General features: G+C 55.4%; 2 protein-coding genes across 3 annotated transcripts; one reads left to right on the top strand and one right to left on the bottom strand.

The window, feature by feature from the left end:
- Nucleotides 1–2,951: 2,951 nt before the first annotated feature.
- Nucleotides 2,952–6,735, bottom strand: LOC105471897 (mitochondrial ribosomal protein S2). The gene is made up of 4 exons (XM_011724697.2): nt 6,595–6,735; nt 6,230–6,382; nt 5,645–5,774; nt 2,952–4,083 (listed from the first exon to the last, which is right to left on the bottom strand). Exons 1-4 carry the CDS (start codon nt 6,635–6,637, stop codon nt 3,492–3,494), a joined length of 918 nt encoding a protein of 305 aa, XP_011722999.2. The 5' UTR covers nt 6,638–6,735; the 3' UTR covers nt 2,952–3,491.
- A 1,085-nt stretch (nt 6,736–7,820) lies between these two features.
- On the top strand, nt 7,821–12,631 carry PIERCE1 (piercer of microtubule wall 1). Of its 2 annotated transcripts, none has more exons than XM_011724700.3 (3): nt 7,821–8,012; nt 9,045–9,123; nt 12,240–12,631. In XM_011724700.3, exons 1-3 carry the CDS (start codon nt 7,870–7,872, stop codon nt 12,294–12,296), a joined length of 279 nt encoding a protein of 92 aa, XP_011723002.1. In that variant the 5' UTR covers nt 7,821–7,869; the 3' UTR covers nt 12,297–12,631. The 2 variants fall into 2 exon arrangements, with proteins under 2 accessions (XP_011723002.1, XP_011723001.1); XM_011724699.3 differs by having other exon boundaries at nt 7,829–8,012; nt 12,194–12,631.
- Nucleotides 12,632–16,884: the final 4,253 nt, after the last annotated feature.

Below are 16,884 nucleotides of genomic sequence, written 5' to 3'. Positions count from 1 at the left end.
TCGGTGGGTATGCAAGCAAGGAGCCCCTGTGCAGTGGAGTGGGACATGCTCGCCTGTGGAACAGCAGGTCCAGTGTCTGTGGGGTGGGGGCAAACCTTCCACACGTGCCCAGGAAAGCAGGAACGAGGAACGGTTGCTGCTCTGCCCCCAGGTGACGCTCTAGCTTCTCCGTGGAGCTTGCGTGGGGACTCCCACCCTGCAGGTCTCATCCAGGAACAGGGCTGACTCATTTTCATTCTGGAGTGGGCCAAAGGGAGGATGGCCCAAACATGAACAAGAACAAAACGCAGTCGCTCATCGCTATAATATGAATTGGAGAAATCTAGGAAGAATTTCTTGGCTATTCCTATAGAAATATGAAAAGTCACTTTGCACCTGGTCAAGTTGGGACCAGATGGTGGTGAGGTGAGGGCAGGAGGAGGCCTAGGGTGCTGGGATTGGGACTGTGGGCCGCTGGAGAGGCAGAGTCCTGGGAGAACCCTGGGAGCCACCTGGGGGCATCTGGGCAGGAGGCCTTCCCAGCCACTCAGGGGCCCAGGCTGTGGAGACGTCCCCAGGACACTTGCACCCCCAGCCAGCGCTGGCCCTTGTTGGTGTCGAGGAGCCCCTGTCCCTCACTTGGGGAGAGAGAGTGGGGGTCGCCCCCTTGGCCAGTGTCCTCCGTGGAGCTATGCAGAGACAGCGACCTAGGAACATCAGAGCCGGGCCCCGCCCTTGTCACTTCTGCCCACCTGACCTTCCACTCCCCGAATCAGCCACAGAGCCGTGTCCACGCAGACCTCCAGCCAGGATGACGTGAGATCCATCTCAAGGGCTGGGGCCCACATCAGCAGAAGGCATCGGCTGGCCCAATTGGCCTCGATCCTCATGGGCCCCTAGGCTCCTGCCCCAGAACCCTGCTCTTGCCCAGGGCAGGCCCTCCCCTCCTATCCCCTCCCCCCACACACCCAGGGAGGGGTGCAGAGGATCACAGTGGAAGCCTGGCCTGTGCTGACAGAGGGGGCTGCCCTGAGCTCCACCAGGCAAATGGGGATCCTCTGGGCCTCAGGGGTGGGAGTGGCCCAGCCTCGGCAGGGAGGGAAAGGTTCCTTGGCCCTACCCACCCCACCCTGCCCTGAGCCAGCTCTGCCAGGCCTGTCCTCTGGTGGCTGCCTCTGGTCTTCCCCACCGTCTGGAACACCAGCTGGTCCAGGCACAGTCCTGCCACAGTCCAGAGAAGGCCACCTCTAATGGGGCCTGCAGGCATCATGGCCAAGGGAGCAATCGGCTGGGGGACCCCTCTCCCCAGTACTGAGGCAACTCCCTTGCCCTTCCCCAGCCTCAGGCACTCTCACCGTCTCCTTTGGCCTCTTCTGAGGGCTCTTGGGGTTCATCTCCAGGGTGGAAAACTTGGAGGGCCCCTCCGGGCGGAGTCAAGGATGGGGTCAGTGAGACCACATCCCCTTAGCCCTCAACCCTCGTTTCACCCAGAGTCCCTCAGAATCCAGGGAGGTGGCTCTTTCCACTTCCGGAAGGGGCCCTTAGGCCCACCCTGGTTGTCCCAGCATGGCCCCCATGGCCTCTGCGCTGCACCCTTCCCGTCCCTCCCTGCTCCTCATGGTCACCGGTGCCTGCTTATCCACTGGGTCATCCCTTCGGCCAGGGCCCCTCCCGCCCTGGAAGCCCAGCAAGCGCCCACTCGTGGCTCTTTAGTGGGTCCTCGCCAGCCTGTGCCAGGTGCAGGGGCCAATGGGAGGAGGACAGCAGGAGCCAGGCAGGTCATCAGCACAAGGTAAGGGGGACCGGTCGGGACCCAGGGAGCCTGCCCGGGGCCTGCCAGCCCCCATCATTCTTACAAGGTTTCTTGGGTTAGCCACAGCACTGCCTGGGCTGCTCGCTCCTCCTGGCCTCAAAATTAATGGCCAGAAGAGACTGCCCCATCCCTCCTGTTTGTACCCCAGTGTATCTTCTGCCGTTCCAACCCCTGGGGCTGCCTGCAATGCCCTCCCCCACAGCCAGTGGCTTAGCAGGGATGGGCCTGGCCTGGACCCAAGCTACAAAGGCCTCTTCCGGAGGAGGCCCAGTCGCAGCTAGAGGGGCACCTCCTGGAAGCCCCAATCAGTGCCCAGTGTTTGATACTGCTGCCTCATCGCCGGGGTCCTGGCTCCCCACAGCTGGCCTCCCCAGCACGGTGGGACAGGAGACCCAGCTCAGGGTATCTCACCTGCACACCCTGAGAGGGATTCTGGGGGGAGCCCTGGAGGGGCCCTCACTTCACCTGCCTTTATACACCTGCATCTTCAGACTTCGACTTTGCAAATGAAAGCCATGCTGGCCAGAGACCAATCTGAAGCTCAGCTCCCTGTCCTGCCCACATCACAAACCCGTGACACCCCCGGGGACCCCTACCATGAACCCCTCGCCAGCCTAACCCTGAAGGGACAGGGATGGACGCTGGACTCCGGCCTCCCATCGCCCTGTGCTGCTCTTGCAGGGTAGGCCTTGCCCTACCCGGGGCACCAGACTCCATACAGCCTTGCTGCCCAGACTGCCGAGATGGCTCCTTGGGTGGTCAGGTGCATGGGGGAGGGGGACCTAGGTCCTAAGCAGCTCGGGATGGGGCAGAGAGGAGGTTGCAGCTTGTCCCAGGAACACGGCTGTGTTCCCACAGGTGAGGGGTGTTAAGCGTCCCTGTCAGCACGTGCCCATCTTTCCTGAAACTGGGAACACACCAAGCCTGTTCTGATGAATGAGGCTGGCAGGGCTGTGGGCTTGTCAGGAGCTCCACTGCTGAAGACAGTGCCCTCTAGTGGCAGATGGAGCTGGCACCTCTGCTGACCTCATTCATGCCCCTCACACAGTGCCTGTCCCATCTCCCATCACTGGGGCCCCAGTGCGTGCCTGAGGAAAAAAAGGCCACACCACGTGGACGAAAGCAAACGCACTCGAGGTAGAACCCCAAACTCCAAGTCTCATTTTGCCCAAATCTGAGTTTTATTTTTGCTGGAATCAGGTCCTCTGGCCTGGCTGTCCCACCAACCCAGCTGGGAGCCTCCGAGCAGCTTGCCTGCAGCATCTCATTACAAAACAGCCCCCTGGAACCAGGCAGTCAAGGAAGCAGCCCACCTGAAAGGCATTTAGATTGAGAAGAAAAACTGCACCTTCCTGACAAAGGTCAGGGGTCAGGGTGAAGGGAGGGCTGCTCGGATCACAGGGACAGCAGCGTCTTCCAGCAGCTCGGCCACACCAGCCATTGAGGTCCTAACTGCAGCCAAGGGGCCGTCCTGCGCACATCGCTCACCCTCTGCGCTCTGTTTCCCACAGAGCAAATGCAGAGGCAACGTCGGTCTGCTCAGCCACTGGTTCTGAGGCGGAACAGCGGATGTCTGCACTGTGACGTCAGCTAAGTAAGTAACAAGGACTGAGGATGCCGCTGACCCAGGGCTGGGGAAGGGGACTCCCAGCTCAGACAGGCTTGGCTGTGGTTTGCTTTGGGAGGAGTTGAGTGAACATCACAGGGAACGGCTCACGTCGGCCCCAGGAGGGTGGGCTGGCCCCTGGGCCCCGGGCTCCTTCTGGGCCTGCAGGCGATACAGAGCCTCAACCTGCCGCCGCTTCTCCTTGGCCCGGGTGATGGTCGTCTGGAAGAGCCTGCAGTAGAGGTGCACGGCTGGCGGGGAGTCGTCGTTGCCGGGTATGGGGTAGGTGATGAGGCAGGGGTTGCAGTTGGTGTCCACGATACCCACCGTGGGGATGTTCATCTTGGCTGCGTCTCTCACGGCCACGTGCGGCTCAAAGATGGTGTTGAGCGTGTGCAGGAAGATGATGAGGTCCGGCAGGCGGACTGCAGGGCCAAAGAGGAGGGGCGCGTTGGTCAGCAGGCCGCCCTTGAAGTAGCGAGTGTGGGCGTACTCGCCACAGTGGCGCGCCGTGTTCTCAATCAGGTACGAGAACTGCCGGTTGCGGCTTATAAACAAGATGATGCCCTTGCGGTAGGCCACGTGGGCGGTGAAGTTCAAGGCCAGCTGGAGGTGCGCGGCTGTCTGTTCCAGGTCGATGATGTCCTGGTCCAGGCGGTTCCCAAAGATGTATGGCTCCATAAACCTGCCAGAGAACCCACCAGGGCAAGGGGGATGAGAGTTCACCGGGCCAACTCCACTGGCCCCTTGCAGGACACAGACGCCCACCAGGGACTCCCGAACTCCTCTTCAAGGGTACTATGGGCTGGGAAGCACAGTTTGCAACGCTCCCCGTGTGGACAGACGGCAGTGCAGACCTGTCCAGGCCACCCCTCTGCACGCCTCATCTCATGGCTTAATCCCTCTGACCCTCTACCTCTTCCCGAGGGAATCCTAATAGAACTGACTCCATATGGATGTGTGGACATCCAACATGACACCAAAAGGACATTCAGCCCCGTGCGGCTCACGGGGCAGCCCCCTCCATCACTCTCCTCTTCCCGAGGCTTTGAGGACAAGGCCCCGCTGGGGTTGGACTTAGGGGGTGCTCTGGGCCAAAAGCATTAAGGAATCAGGGCAGGAGTGGCCAAGCCTGGGAGGAGAACCCTGATCCAGGGCACTGGACTGCTGCCGGCCTGGGCTGAGGAAGAGCGGGGCATGGGAGGCACCCCTGCCTCTCGGTGCATGGCAGGCAGGTCATCCACGTTTGTGGTTCCCAGGTCCTCACCTCCAGTCTACTCCCACTGGGGACTGTCCCTTCCTCTCAAGCAACCCTGCCCATCAAGACACTGGCGACCTCCATCTTGCCAAGGTCACACCCTTGAATTCACTTCTCAGCAGCATCAACAGACAACCACATCCCTCCACCACCGGCCGTCCCTCTTCACTGACTCCAAACACTGAAGTGCCCAGGGCTCCACCTCCGACCTCCTTTTCCGATGCTCTGGAAACACAAGTCCCCGATGCTGATGCCTTCCTGGGAGCCCATCCCTCCTGGTACCCGTGTGACCTCTCCACTGGGGCAGCTAAGAGTTCACACCTCATAGGAACCAAGCTTGTGATGGCCCCCAGGTCCCCCCTGGTTTTTGCCATCAGTAACCAGCACCAGGCTCCAGGCAAAGAGCAGGTGTTTGATCCCTTTGGCCCCAGCCACCTCCGACCCCAGCCCAAGGCCCACTGGCTCTACCCCGCTGCCTCATGTCCACCTGCTGCTCTAGTTCTTCTGCTACTGCGATTTAAGCCCCACCACCCTCGCCCTGGACACCCACACCAACTTCCTCCCTGGCCTCCCACCTGCCCCTCCCATCCCCTCTCCCTGCAACAGTCAAAATGACCATGTGAGAATACAGGACCGGTCACTCCTCCTCCCCACAGCCCAGAAAGCCCCGCCCAATCCAGGGGGGGCCAGCCTCACAGGCTCTGCCCTCAGCCCTTCCATTTCTGAACCTGTGGAGTTCTGCATCCCCCAGCAGGCCTGCCCTACTAAGGGCTGTGAGCACCACCCCAAGGCACACAAGAGCCCCCGCCAAGCTGGGGAGTGAACTGCTGCTTCTGTGTGGGGCTCCGTGTTCCCATGTGGAGGAGGAAGGGCTGTAATCACCTAAAACTGACACGGGCCAGTTCAAAAGTGGCCCTAGAACCAGGGCAGGTCCCAGGTCCCAAGCCCTCCTGGGAACCGCTACAGCTCAGATGGGGGTGTCACCTACCTGTGCCGACAGCCGGCTTTGTGTCCCAGATGCACTCGGGCATCAAAGAGGCTTCTCACGGAAAACAGTTCCTTGACATTGAAGAAGTCAGAGTGCTTGAGGGGCTCATTCAGAATCTTGTCGTTGAAATCTACGGCAGGGAGGAGGAGCGACGCTGTGTCTCCCACCGGTGGCAGCAGGGACAGGCAGAGCACAGTTCCCGCCCACCCTTGCTCCCAAGTGCCTCCTGTGACACCGCGGTGGGGAGCCGGGAGCCCCCCAGCCCCAGGAAAGACCTGGAAGCACAGGGACCTTTTCAGGAAACAGAGGGCTGGAGCCAGATTCTGATCCCGACCTTGCTCCTGGGTGAGCCTGGTCGAACCTGGTCAACCCCGTCCCTTGGTCTTACTTGGAAGACAGAAGAGAAAAAGAAAGGGGCCCAGCGGGTTTCTCAGGTCTTTCTGGCACCTCCCCACCTTGTGGTCTCAGGTGGCCAGCACGGGAGTGGGAGGAGCCCGGCCGGGCGCGCAGTTTCGACCACGTGCAGCGCCCAGGCCCCTGCAGGGTTCGCATCTCCCGCGGCTGCCGGCCTCTCCTAGTTCCTACCTGACTCGGCTGCGCGCCCAGTGTCACCGGTGCCGTCCTCGGACTCGCGGATCACAGGGGTCGCAGCGCTTCCAAGCGTCCTGCGGCTCGACCGAGCAGGTCCGGAGGTCGCCTTCCCGAGGAACCCCAGCCAGCGCGACGGCGCCCGGGCACCTGGGGGGAAGCAGACAGACGTCCTGGCGCCGCGTCCCGGGTGCACCACGCCCGCCCCCACCGCAGCCCCAACGGATCCCCTCTGCGTCCCCGCGCCCTCCTCGAGTCCCCTCCGCGCTCGCACCGGGTCCCCTCCGCGTCCCCGCTGCTCCCTCGGGTCCCCGCGCCCCCTCTGCATCCTCCTCCCCAGGGACCCGCAAGCGCGCGCTCACCCGCGCCGAGCATTCGGGGCAGCGCGGCCGGGACGGTCGCCATGGCCGGGACGCGGGGCGGAGCGAGGCCTCCCTCCGAGCCGGGCCGAGCGGCCTCCCCTCCCGCCGCCGTCCGCGCGGGGCCGCAGTGCCACCTACAGGCCCGGAGGAGCCACAGCGCCGTCCGCGGGCGGCTGGGACCTCCCTGCGGGGGCGGGGCAGACGAGGGGGCAGGGCCCGGGGTCCCGGGCTTGAGAGTCTCGGGCCGGGAGTGGGGCCACCGTCCTCGCCTTGCAGCTCGCCCCGCCTCGCTAATGGGCCCCACCAGCCCGGGAGGCCCCTGACCTTTGGGGGAGCCCGCTGGGCGATGGGGACCCTCGCCTCCCGCCACGTGAGCTGTGAACCACGTCCCGCGCAGCCTCTCGCGCTCCAAAACTGTTTTTAATATTTATTTATTTATTTATTTATTTATTTATTTATTTATTTATTTATTTATTATTTTTTATTTATTTTGTTTGTTTGTTTTTGAGACGGAGTCTCGCTCTGTCGCCCAGGCTGGAGTGCAGTGGCCGGATCTCAGCTCACTGCAAGCTCCGCCTCCTGGGTTCACGCCATTCTCCTGCCTCAGCCTCCCGAGTAGCTGGGACTACAGGCGCCCGCCACCTCGCCCGGCTAGTTTTTTTGTATTTTTTTTAGTAGAGACGGGGTTTCACCGTGTTAGCCAGGATGGTCTCGATCTCCTGACCTCGTGATCCGCCCGTCTCGGCCTCCCAAAGTGCTGGGATTACAGGCTTGAGCCACCGCGCCCGGCCATGTTTTTAATATTTAAACGATATTTGACTTAGGAGAATTTCATAAAGTTAGCAAGATCTCGGGTCTCAATTTAGACTCGGGGTGCTGAGGGGCATATCATCCCTGGAGTACATTGGACAGCAAGCGTCCAATCGTTGTCTGCCGAGTGGACCTGCAGTGCTTAAACCCCATCACCCGGCTGGCGGGGTCCCAGGCCCTGGGGTTCCTTTCGCCCGGGAGTCCACACCCTCATGCTGGGGTGACCCGGTCCCCTCGCGGGTGGCTGGGGGCCAGGGGCTGCCCCATACAACGGTCCCAGCAGGGAATCTCTCGCCGTCCCGACCTTCCCAGTCGTTGGGGACTCGCTCGGCAGGTTCCCTACCCGCCCGCGGAGGAGCACCGCCCACGCGCGGCGCCTTTAAGGCCCCTCCGCTCCGCCCCAGTCACGTGACCTGGCCGTCGCTTGGCAACAGGACGCCGCCGAGTCCTGCTTTTCGAGGCGCAATGGCGGAGGAAAGCCCCAGAGCGTGCGCGGAGCCTGTGGAGCCCAAGGCCACGGCCCCGCCTGAGAGGACCAGCGACTACTACCGCGTAAGCGCGGACCTGCCGGGCAGGTTCAACAACCCAGGGTGGTTCCGGGGCTACAGGTGAGGAAGCTGGGGCGCGCCTGGTCCTGGCGTCCACTGCTCGATAGCCCCGTGTGTGAGAGACCCCGCAAGACCCCCAAGGTCCTAGCTGCAGAAATCAAGAGGATCGAGGGGTCATCCGGGGCCCGCGCTGTCATCGCCCACTAGTGAGCAACGAAAGTGCTCCCCAGAGCCTCATACAAGGAAGTGGGAATAGGGTCAGTGAGGGGCAGGGCCGTAGCGGGGAGAAAACCCAGTTGTGGTCTCAGCTCCACTCTTTTGTGTCGGGTGAGTCTCCTCGCCTCTCTACCCTGAAACCCCGCTGCGGGGCGTGAGCACAGCAGCACCTGCAGCAAGTCTACTCAGCCAGCTGTGAGCTGCCACAGGGCATTGCAGGCTAAGAAGCAGTAAGAAAATTTCTGTAGGCAGGTGCAAGCATCTTGCCGTGCTCACACATGTGGTCCCTCAACAGTCCTCTAGGGCAGGGTCTGCTAGTATCCTCGTTCTTCCATTGAGACGACTGGAATGTAGAAAGAACAACTTGGCCAAGATCTAGGAGTATAAAGTAGAGCTAAGGTGTGGGCCTGCAGCCTCTCAGTAGCCTGTCCTACTGACAGGTAGGGGCAGTGGTACTGAGAGAAGCATCACCTCAGCGAGGGTGGGGGCTAAAGGCAGAGGGACCCTCTGGGTGGCAGAGTCTGGAGGCCAAGCCTCCGCTCCTGACAGGCTAAGTTACCCAGAAATTGCAGCATGTGCCAAGGTCCTGCCAGGGCTGGGGGTCAGCACTTGCTGGCTGCCTGCTCTTTAGGGCTTTGGCCTGCCTTGGAAGAGCAGGGACCGTGGTGAGCAGAGGGGGCAGGGGAGGCCGGGCCATTCAGAACGGTCATCAGCCAGGTACTCCCAGAGGCTGCCTTTGAGGCTGCATCACCAGCCCAGGCACATTGCTCTTTCTTTGGGGGCATTTCCAGTGGAGTGCTGTCAACCAAATGCAAGGCTGTGGCTTGTGCAGAATTAGATTAAATGAACGAAAAGAGAGTGTTTCTCATCTACCAGGACCCAGAAGGCTATCTCGGTGTACACGACCAGTAACCAGGCTTATGGGAGCAGAGCCCCCACCGTGCACGAGATGCCCGTAAGTGGGATGCAAGACCGGGCATGGGGGGGCAGGGGGTGGGCAGCCTCAAAGAAGAGGCTAAAAACCTGGGGTTCTCAATAAGTCAACAATGAGACGGGGAGGGGTGCACCCAGAGAAGAGGCCAAAGTTCCAACATCACAAATGGGGAGGAGGGAGGTTCCCCAAATCGTTTTGGGAGAGGGTAGGATGGAACTAAATGAGTGAATGAATTTGGGAGTGGAGTGTTTTAAAAGAGGAGGATATAGACTTGCTGGCTTCACCCTGTCCCCACACCCCCAAGCACACGCACAGCAGTCACACACACACACGCAACCATCTCCTGCAACTTACAGTGCTCAGTTCTGAGGCAAATAAATGAAGGGCTACTTTTTTTCTGGAATTACACTTTATGAGATGTTAACGTGTGACCTTAAGAGGGCAGTACTGGCTGACAGCACAGCTTGTGGGTGGGCAAGGTGTATTGTGGGCACAGGAGCCTGTGGGCCATTGGGGAAGCCAAACCCTTTTTGAAGTTGACCTCGGACTCCAGGATGGCCCTCCTAGAACATCCTCACACCAAACCCCATGAAGGTCCAGGTGAATGGACAGAGGGGCTAGTGCGGTGTCTCCTGCACACCTGGGACACTGGGCCAGCCATTTTGGGGTGAGAATGTTGTGGGTGTTTTTTCTTTGTCAAAGCATTCATCATTGAAAAGGTCTGCTGAGTGCTTATTTAGTTGTGTTGTGTGAGTGACTGAGCTCTGGTGAGAAGATTACTTACCTGAAAATGCTGGAGCACTCTCCCATAATCAAACGACCCTGAGTTTTCCCTGGGGATCAGGTATTTCTGTGACAACGACCAGACACAGCTGGGCGCGGTGGCTCACGCCTGTAATCCCAGCACTTTGGGAGGCTGAGGTGAGAGGATCACTTGAGGCTAGGAGTTCAAAACTAGCCAGGGCAACGTAGTAAGACCCCATCCCTACAAAAATAAAATAAAATAATTAGCTGGGTGTGGTGGCATGCACCTGTAGTCCCAGCTATTCAGGAGGCTGAGGTAGGAGGATTGCTTGAACCCAGGAGGTTGAGGCAGCAGTGAGCCATGATCGTGCCATTGCACTCCACCCTGGATGACAGAGCCAGACCCTGTCACCAAAACAAACAAACAAAAAACCCAGCAAACTCACTAACATGGGTCCAGATGTTTTAGGTTTTATAAAAGGCCATGAAAAAATGTTCCTATTGTAAATGGTAGGAGCCTTCAGGTCACTGATGTGAGCAGGCAGTGGGATAGGAGGCATGAGGTACTCTTGACAAGTTTCCAAGGAGGTTTTCCTGCTTCTTATCCACCTGCTCCATCTGGAGTCTCTTTCCCAGTTTCGTGACCAAGGGTGGATGCCGGAGAAGCTGTTTACCTCCCATGTGAGAACAGGAGATAAATGCTTTGCCTTAAAAAGTGCACTGAAGGGCTGGGTGCGGCGGCTCACACCTGTAATCCCAGCACTTTGGGAGGCCTAGGCGGGCAGATCACCTGAGGTCAGGAGTTTGTGACCAGCCTGGCCAACATGGCAAAACCCCGTCTCTACTAAAAATACAAAAATTAGCCGGGCTTAGTGGTGGCGCCTGTAATTCCAGCTATTCGGGAGGCTGAGACAGGAGAATGGCTTGAACCCAGAGGCGGAGGTTGCAGTGAGCTGAGATGGCGCCATTGCACTCTGGCTTGGGCGACAAGAGCGAAAACTCCATCTCAAAAAAAAAAAAAAAAAAAAGAAAGTGCACTGAAGGGAATCCTCTCCATGATACTGCAAGGGTGGGTTCCTGTCATGATACATTTGTCCCACCTGTAGAATGTGGACTTTAGTTACTAATAAAGTATCAACACTGGCTTCACCGTAACAAATGGGCCACACGAGTGCAACATGCTGAGGACAGGGGACACTGTGTGCTGAGGGAGGTAATTTGGGAACTCTCTGTACTTTCTGTTCAATTTTTCTATAGATCTAAAACTTCTCAAAAACAAGGAGAAGTTTTCTCTTTGCACTTGTTTCTTGCCAAGGAGATGAAACATCAGGTGATACGCATGACACAGGATCCTCTAAGGATGACAGGTCACCCGCATAGGGTAAAAGATTTGGCAGAGGTTCAGGCCACTAGCTTCAGGCTTCAGGAATGACACAGTCACCTAATGATGCTGTCTTGCTAGAATAACTCCTACCACTGGGTGCCCCGCCCACACGAGTGGGCTCAGCACACCCCTTCTCAACCTCCATAGAGCAGTCCCTGCCCAGACCACTGGGCTGGTGAGGTATGGGCATTGGTGGTGTCATTAAAGCTCTACAGATGATTCGAATTCCCAGTGAAGGTTATCATCTTTTTTTTTTTTTTTTTTTAGATGGAGTTTTGCTCTTGTTGCCCAGGCAGGAGTGCAATGGCACGATGTCAGCTCACTGCAGCCTCTGCCTCCCGGGTTCAAGTAATTCTCCTGCCTCGGCCTTCTGAGTAGCTGGGATTACAGGTGCCTGCCACCACGCCTGGCTAATATTTTTGTATTTTTAGTAGAGATGGAGTTTCACTATGTTGGCCAGGCTGGTCTCAAACTCCTGACCTCATGATCCACCTGCCTTGGCCTCCCAGAGTGCTGGGATTACAGGCGTGAGCCACCATGCCCGGCCCCAGTTAAGATTGAAACCCACTGATGTGAATATCATTTCTATTCCATAGAAGAGAAAATGAAGTTCAGAGAGGGCTGGCAGCTTTCCCAGAGTAGCACAGTGAGGAAAAGCAGACCTGGGGGTGACTCCAGGCCTGACCCCCAAGGCGATGCTCACAGCCATATCCCAAGGTAGAGATGGCACACAGGTGGCCCCGCAGCCCACCCTTCCATCCCTCGAACAGTGCAAGGGGCAGTGTTAACACCAAGTGCCAGCCATCGGGCATGGGTTAGGATGGTCTGGGGTGAGCCAGGCCATCCTACCCCCTCTGGCTTCTCTGCATCTTCTTACAAATTCTTATTTTTCTTTCAAAAATATTCAACGGATTGCTCAAGAGTATTATACATCATTCATCCGTGTTCCTTCATCTCTTCTAGAAAGTATTTTATCCAAATTCGAATAAATTTTCCCAACAACTTGCAGCGGGCGGCATGTTCCGGAACAACACTCTCAATGTTTACCTGGAGAAAAGCGTCGTGACTGGCCCTGATAACTACATCACCTCCTGTGACCGGCTCAACTTCCACCCCAGTTACAACATCAACAGGCCATCCATCTGCGATTGAGGGGCTGGAAACCCCCTCTAGGAGTCCTCTGACCCCAGGGGCCTCCTGGAAAATCATTGTCCCTCATCCCCCACAGTCGCCCGATAGCGACGGTACACACTGTGCCGCCTTCCCTGAAAATATCATTCCGTCTGCGGAGTAGCAAAATGTGCAAACAGGGCTGTGAAGTCCTGCTATTTAACGTCTAATAAGTACATGGGAAAAGATGCTCATGGTTGATTTTGCATTAAAAACGTTGTCACATCCTGAGCTTCCGTCTCGTCTGACATTTGTCATGGTGCAGTGGGGCTGTGGCTCCCGGGGCCTCCTGACCTGAGCATCAGGAGTGCCGGCGGCTAACTCCGCTCGTGTCTTTATTTGGGAGCCATGTTACCCACAAGACCAGTTAGGGAGTTAGGGAGCAGATCTCCCGTCCTAAAGCACCCAGCACCCTGGTTGAGTTCTGCACCAACACTGCAGGGTTCCCACAAGGGCATGGGATGCCCCACTGGGGTGTGAGCGAGGGCCAGGAGGAGGAGCAGACGCTGCGTCAGCCAAGTCGAGGCTGAACAGGCAGGAGGGTCATTACTGTCTGAGATTACTCGAGGAGCAAGGGATTGCAGGTGAACCTCCTCCACCATGTTTGTGTGCTTCATGCTCCAGCAAGGGGCAGGGGCAGAGACGAGACTGGTGAATGCCCTTCATTGTGGAAGGGGGTGATGCAGACATGGGCATTCTCTATGTTTGTTTTAAAATTTCAATAAAAAGTAAAAAAAGCAGGCAGGGGATTACTTGTATTTTGCTAAGGTGGGGTAATAACTACATTAAGTGGATTTTTATCTCTGTAGTCATAAATCCATGTTTACTATGAGTTACAGGATCTTCGATTAAAAAAAAAAATTCTGTCTATGACATGGATTTTTTTTCCCTCTATGAGAACAAGATGTGTTCATTATAGGAAATTTAGAAAGTGCTGAAACTGGAAAAAATAAGCTTCTCTTATATACCATCAATAATATCTTGTGTATAGATTCTTATCTGCAGGGATTCTACTCACGAATCAGGGAAGAAGTTAAACATCACGATGGGTTATTTCTTCATATATACTATTATTAATACACAAAAGTAAACATTTTGGCAACAGTCTTAATGTCCAATTTGGGATGGAAATGCTTCCCGGAGAAAATTAATATATTTAATTTAAAAAAATAGGCCAGGCACAGTGGCTCAAGCCTGGAATCCCAGCACTTTGGGAGGCTGAGACGGGCGGATCACGAGGTCAGGAGATCGAGACCATCCTGGCTAACACGGTGAAACCCCTTCTCTACTAAAAAAATACAAAAAACTAGCTGGGCGAGGTGGCAGGCGCCTGTAGTCCCAGCTACTCGGGAGGCTGAGGCAGGAGAATGGCGTCAACCCGGGAGGCGGAGCTTGCAGTGAGCTGAGATCCAGCCACTGCACTCCAGCCCGGGCGACAGAGCGAGACTCCGTCTCAAAAAAAAAAAAAACAAAAAAAACAAAATTGGCCCTGAAGCCAGGATCTATGTAATACCTTTCTTCTGAGCTATAAAACCAGCAGAGACTCCAGGCATCAAATTGAAAATGTTTTTGCAGTCATTCCTTAAAAATACCAGAATACCAGTAATCCCTCTGTGTTTAGCGTCTCTTGAAATAAAAAAAAAATAATAACATGCCTTATCAATCAGGTTTCTCAACATGCTGAAAAGAATGCATTCCTGGCCGAGCGTGGTGGGTGGTTCATGCCTGTAATCCCAGCACTTTGGGAGGCTGAGGCAGGCAGATCACTTGAGGTCAGGAGTTCGAGACCATCCTGACCAACATGGTAAAACCCCATTTCTACTAAAAATACAAAAATTAGCCAGGGGTGTTGTGGTGCGTGCCTGTAATTCCAGCTATTCGGGAGGCTGAGGCAGGATAATTGCTTGAACCTGGGAGGCGGAGGTTGCAGTGAGCCGAGATCACGCCACTGCACTCCAGCTTAGGCGACAGAGCAAGATTCTGTCTCAAAAAAAAAAAAAAAAAAAAAAAATGTATTCCTTCCTCCACAGATGATTTTGAAAAGCAGGTTAGCAACCCCAGGGTAAGATGAAGCCATCAGTCCAAATGACTGAGGTTCTTTCCCCGCCAGCCTAGAACTGTTGAACACCTGCACTGTTGCAGCAATACCGCTTCATGCAGGCAAAACCTGCAGGCGAAGTCACACCTGCAGGCAAAGTCACACCTGCAGGCAAAGTCACACCTGCAGGCAAAGTCACATCTGCAGGCAAAGTCACACCTGTAGGCAAAGTCACACCTGCAGGCAAAGTCACACCTGCAGGCAAAGTCACATCTGCAGGCAAAGTCACACCTGCAGGCAAAGTCACACCTGATGAAACCACTTCACTTGGATAACACCTCCAATTCTAGCTGAGGCGCTATAGGGGCCCAGGCTGGGAGTATCAACCAACAGCAACAGGTGCCTCCCTCCCACGGGCTTCACGGGCTCGATTCCGGCATCTCAGTTGGGCACCGAGTGCTTTAGTGGGTTGTGTCTAATAAAACGTTATTTCTGTACAGCCGCTAATGAGCTGATGGAAAGTTGGACTCCATTCGTTTATTCTAAATAGAGTAAGCATCTGGAAAGATGAAAAACTCCAATACCTCTGAATTGTGAGCGTGCCCATCTCCCATGCCCAGGCGCGGGCGTGTGCCCACCAATCCGTTTCTCAGCATCTCGTAGTATTGTAAGGGCTTTCACATTGTCACCTGGCCTGAGCCTCACACCTAGGGCAGGTCTCATCGCTGTGCCTCCCTCTCAGATGAGAAAGAGCCTCAAGGAAGTGCTGTGAGCAGGCCTCGCCGGAGCCCGCCTTGGGGACGTCCTGGAGGCGCGAGGCCATCGGCACCAGATCTGCAGATTCAGTCCTAACCTACTACGCATTTGCGAGTCATACGGAACTCCAGGGATCACAAACGTGGAGACGGAACTCCAGGGCTCACAAATGTGGACCTTCATCTTTGGAACAGATTTCCAAACTGAAATCTTGACACGCTGAGAAAAATCAAGTCCACTGATCTAACTGAATGCTAAATGGGTGTGTTTTCTGTTTGGGATTAAAGTGTTCAGAACGGAGGGTTGCAAAATGAAAAGAAAATGGCACCCATCTGTATTGCATTCTTCCAAAATCTTGGAATTACAGGAAAGGCGATGGAAACACAGGGTAACATCAGTTTGCAGAGATATTTGAAAAAAAAAAAAAAAGGACACAGCCATTTCTGAAACCCTCTCTCTTCACTCCACAGAGCAGGCTTTGCTTTGTTTAGCCTTTTTATTCCACTCAGAAATTAAAACTAAGGCTGGGCGCGATGGCTCATGCCCGTAATCCCAGAACTTTTAGAGGCTGAGACGGGCGGATCACCTGAGATTAGAAGTTTGAGACCAGTCTGGCCAACATGGTGAAACCCTGTGTCTACTAAAAATACAAAAATTAGCCAGGAATGGTGGTGCACACCTGTAATCCCAGCTACTTGGGAGGTTGAGGCAGGAGAATTGCTTGAACCCAGGAGGCGGAGGCTGCAGTGAGCCAAGATTGCACCACTGCACTCCAGCCTGGGCGACAGAGTGAGACCCTGCCTCCAAAAAAAAAAAAAATAGTAAGAAAAATAAGTTTCATGTCGCTTACTAATCACTGAATTTTGCTGCTGAGTTGGTTTAAAACCAGCCACTCCTCTTTATTTATTTATTTTTTTGGTGAGACCAAGATTTACTCTTGTTGCCCAGGCTGGAGTGCAATGGCGCAATCTCGGCTCACCGCATCCTCTGCCTCCCAGGTTCAAGCGATTCTCCTGCCTCAGCCTCCCAGGTAGCTGGGATTACAGGCATGTGCCACCACGCCCGGCTAATTTTTGTATTTTTAGTAGAAACGGGGTTTCACCGTGTTGCCCAGGCTGATCTCGAACTCCTGACCTCAGGTGATCCGCTTGCCTCAGCCTCCCAAAGTGCTGGGATTACAGGTGTGCGCCACCGCACCCGGCCAAAACCAGCCACTTCTTCAACATACATTTTCATTTATATTTCTGTATTTTCCATCAGTAACCTTTATCTTTTCATTATAGTCAATATTAGAATGGTTTCTACTACATAGTAAAATATCTTGACATTGAAAAAAAAATCTTACATTTAGTACACAAAATACCAGAAGCCTCAAAGATTTTGCAAATAATGTGATCTGTCCCCCACCGTCCCCAGCAGCCACGCCTGGGAATAAACCTGGTTGTGATTTGCAGATGTGGACTGTGGGTTTTGTGTTGTTCCCCACACCCCTTTAAACAGTCCCTTTCATTCATTTTGAGGGAGGGGGGATCCAGGGGACAATGCGTTTTCAGGTTTATCTGAGCACACAAGGTGCTAATAATTAAATGTACTGCTTGATTTTCCGAAGCAAATGTATCTCAAGCTGGGAGAACCTGCTGTCTGACCCTTCAGAGTCTGAGCAACAGATAAAATAAGGGGGACTCTTCCC

Source organism: Macaca nemestrina, chromosome 14, assembly GCF_043159975.1.
Source record: "Macaca nemestrina isolate mMacNem1 chromosome 14, mMacNem.hap1, whole genome shotgun sequence".
NCBI lineage: Eukaryota > Metazoa > Chordata > Mammalia > Primates > Cercopithecidae > Macaca > Macaca nemestrina.
Note: the sequence above shows the minus strand (reverse complement) of the source record. Positions and strands in the feature narration are given on the sequence as shown.

Excerpts from the sequence above, each read along its gene's own strand:
- LOC105471897 (XM_011724697.2), bottom strand. The coding sequence starts at position 6,637 with ATGGCGACCGTCCCGGCCGCGCTGCCCCGAATGCTCGGCGCGG. Across the intron at positions 6,383-6,594 it reads GCCCCGAATGCTCGGCGCGG|GTGCCCGGGCGCCGTCGCGC; the intron begins GTGAGCGCGCGC and ends GCTTCCCCCCAG. Across the intron at positions 5,775-6,229 it reads TGGGCGCGCAGCCGAGTCAG|ATTTCAACGACAAGATTCTG; the intron begins GTAGGAACTAGG and ends TCCCTGCCGTAG.
- PIERCE1 (XM_011724699.3), top strand. The coding sequence starts at position 7,870 with ATGGCGGAGGAAAGCCCCAGAGCGTGCGCGGAGCCTGTGGAGCCCAAG. Across the intron at positions 8,013-9,044 it reads GGGTGGTTCCGGGGCTACAG|GACCCAGAAGGCTATCTCGG; the intron begins GTGAGGAAGCTG and ends CTCATCTACCAG. Across the intron at positions 9,124-12,193 it reads CCACCGTGCACGAGATGCCC|AAAGTATTTTATCCAAATTC; the intron begins GTAAGTGGGATG and ends CATCTCTTCTAG.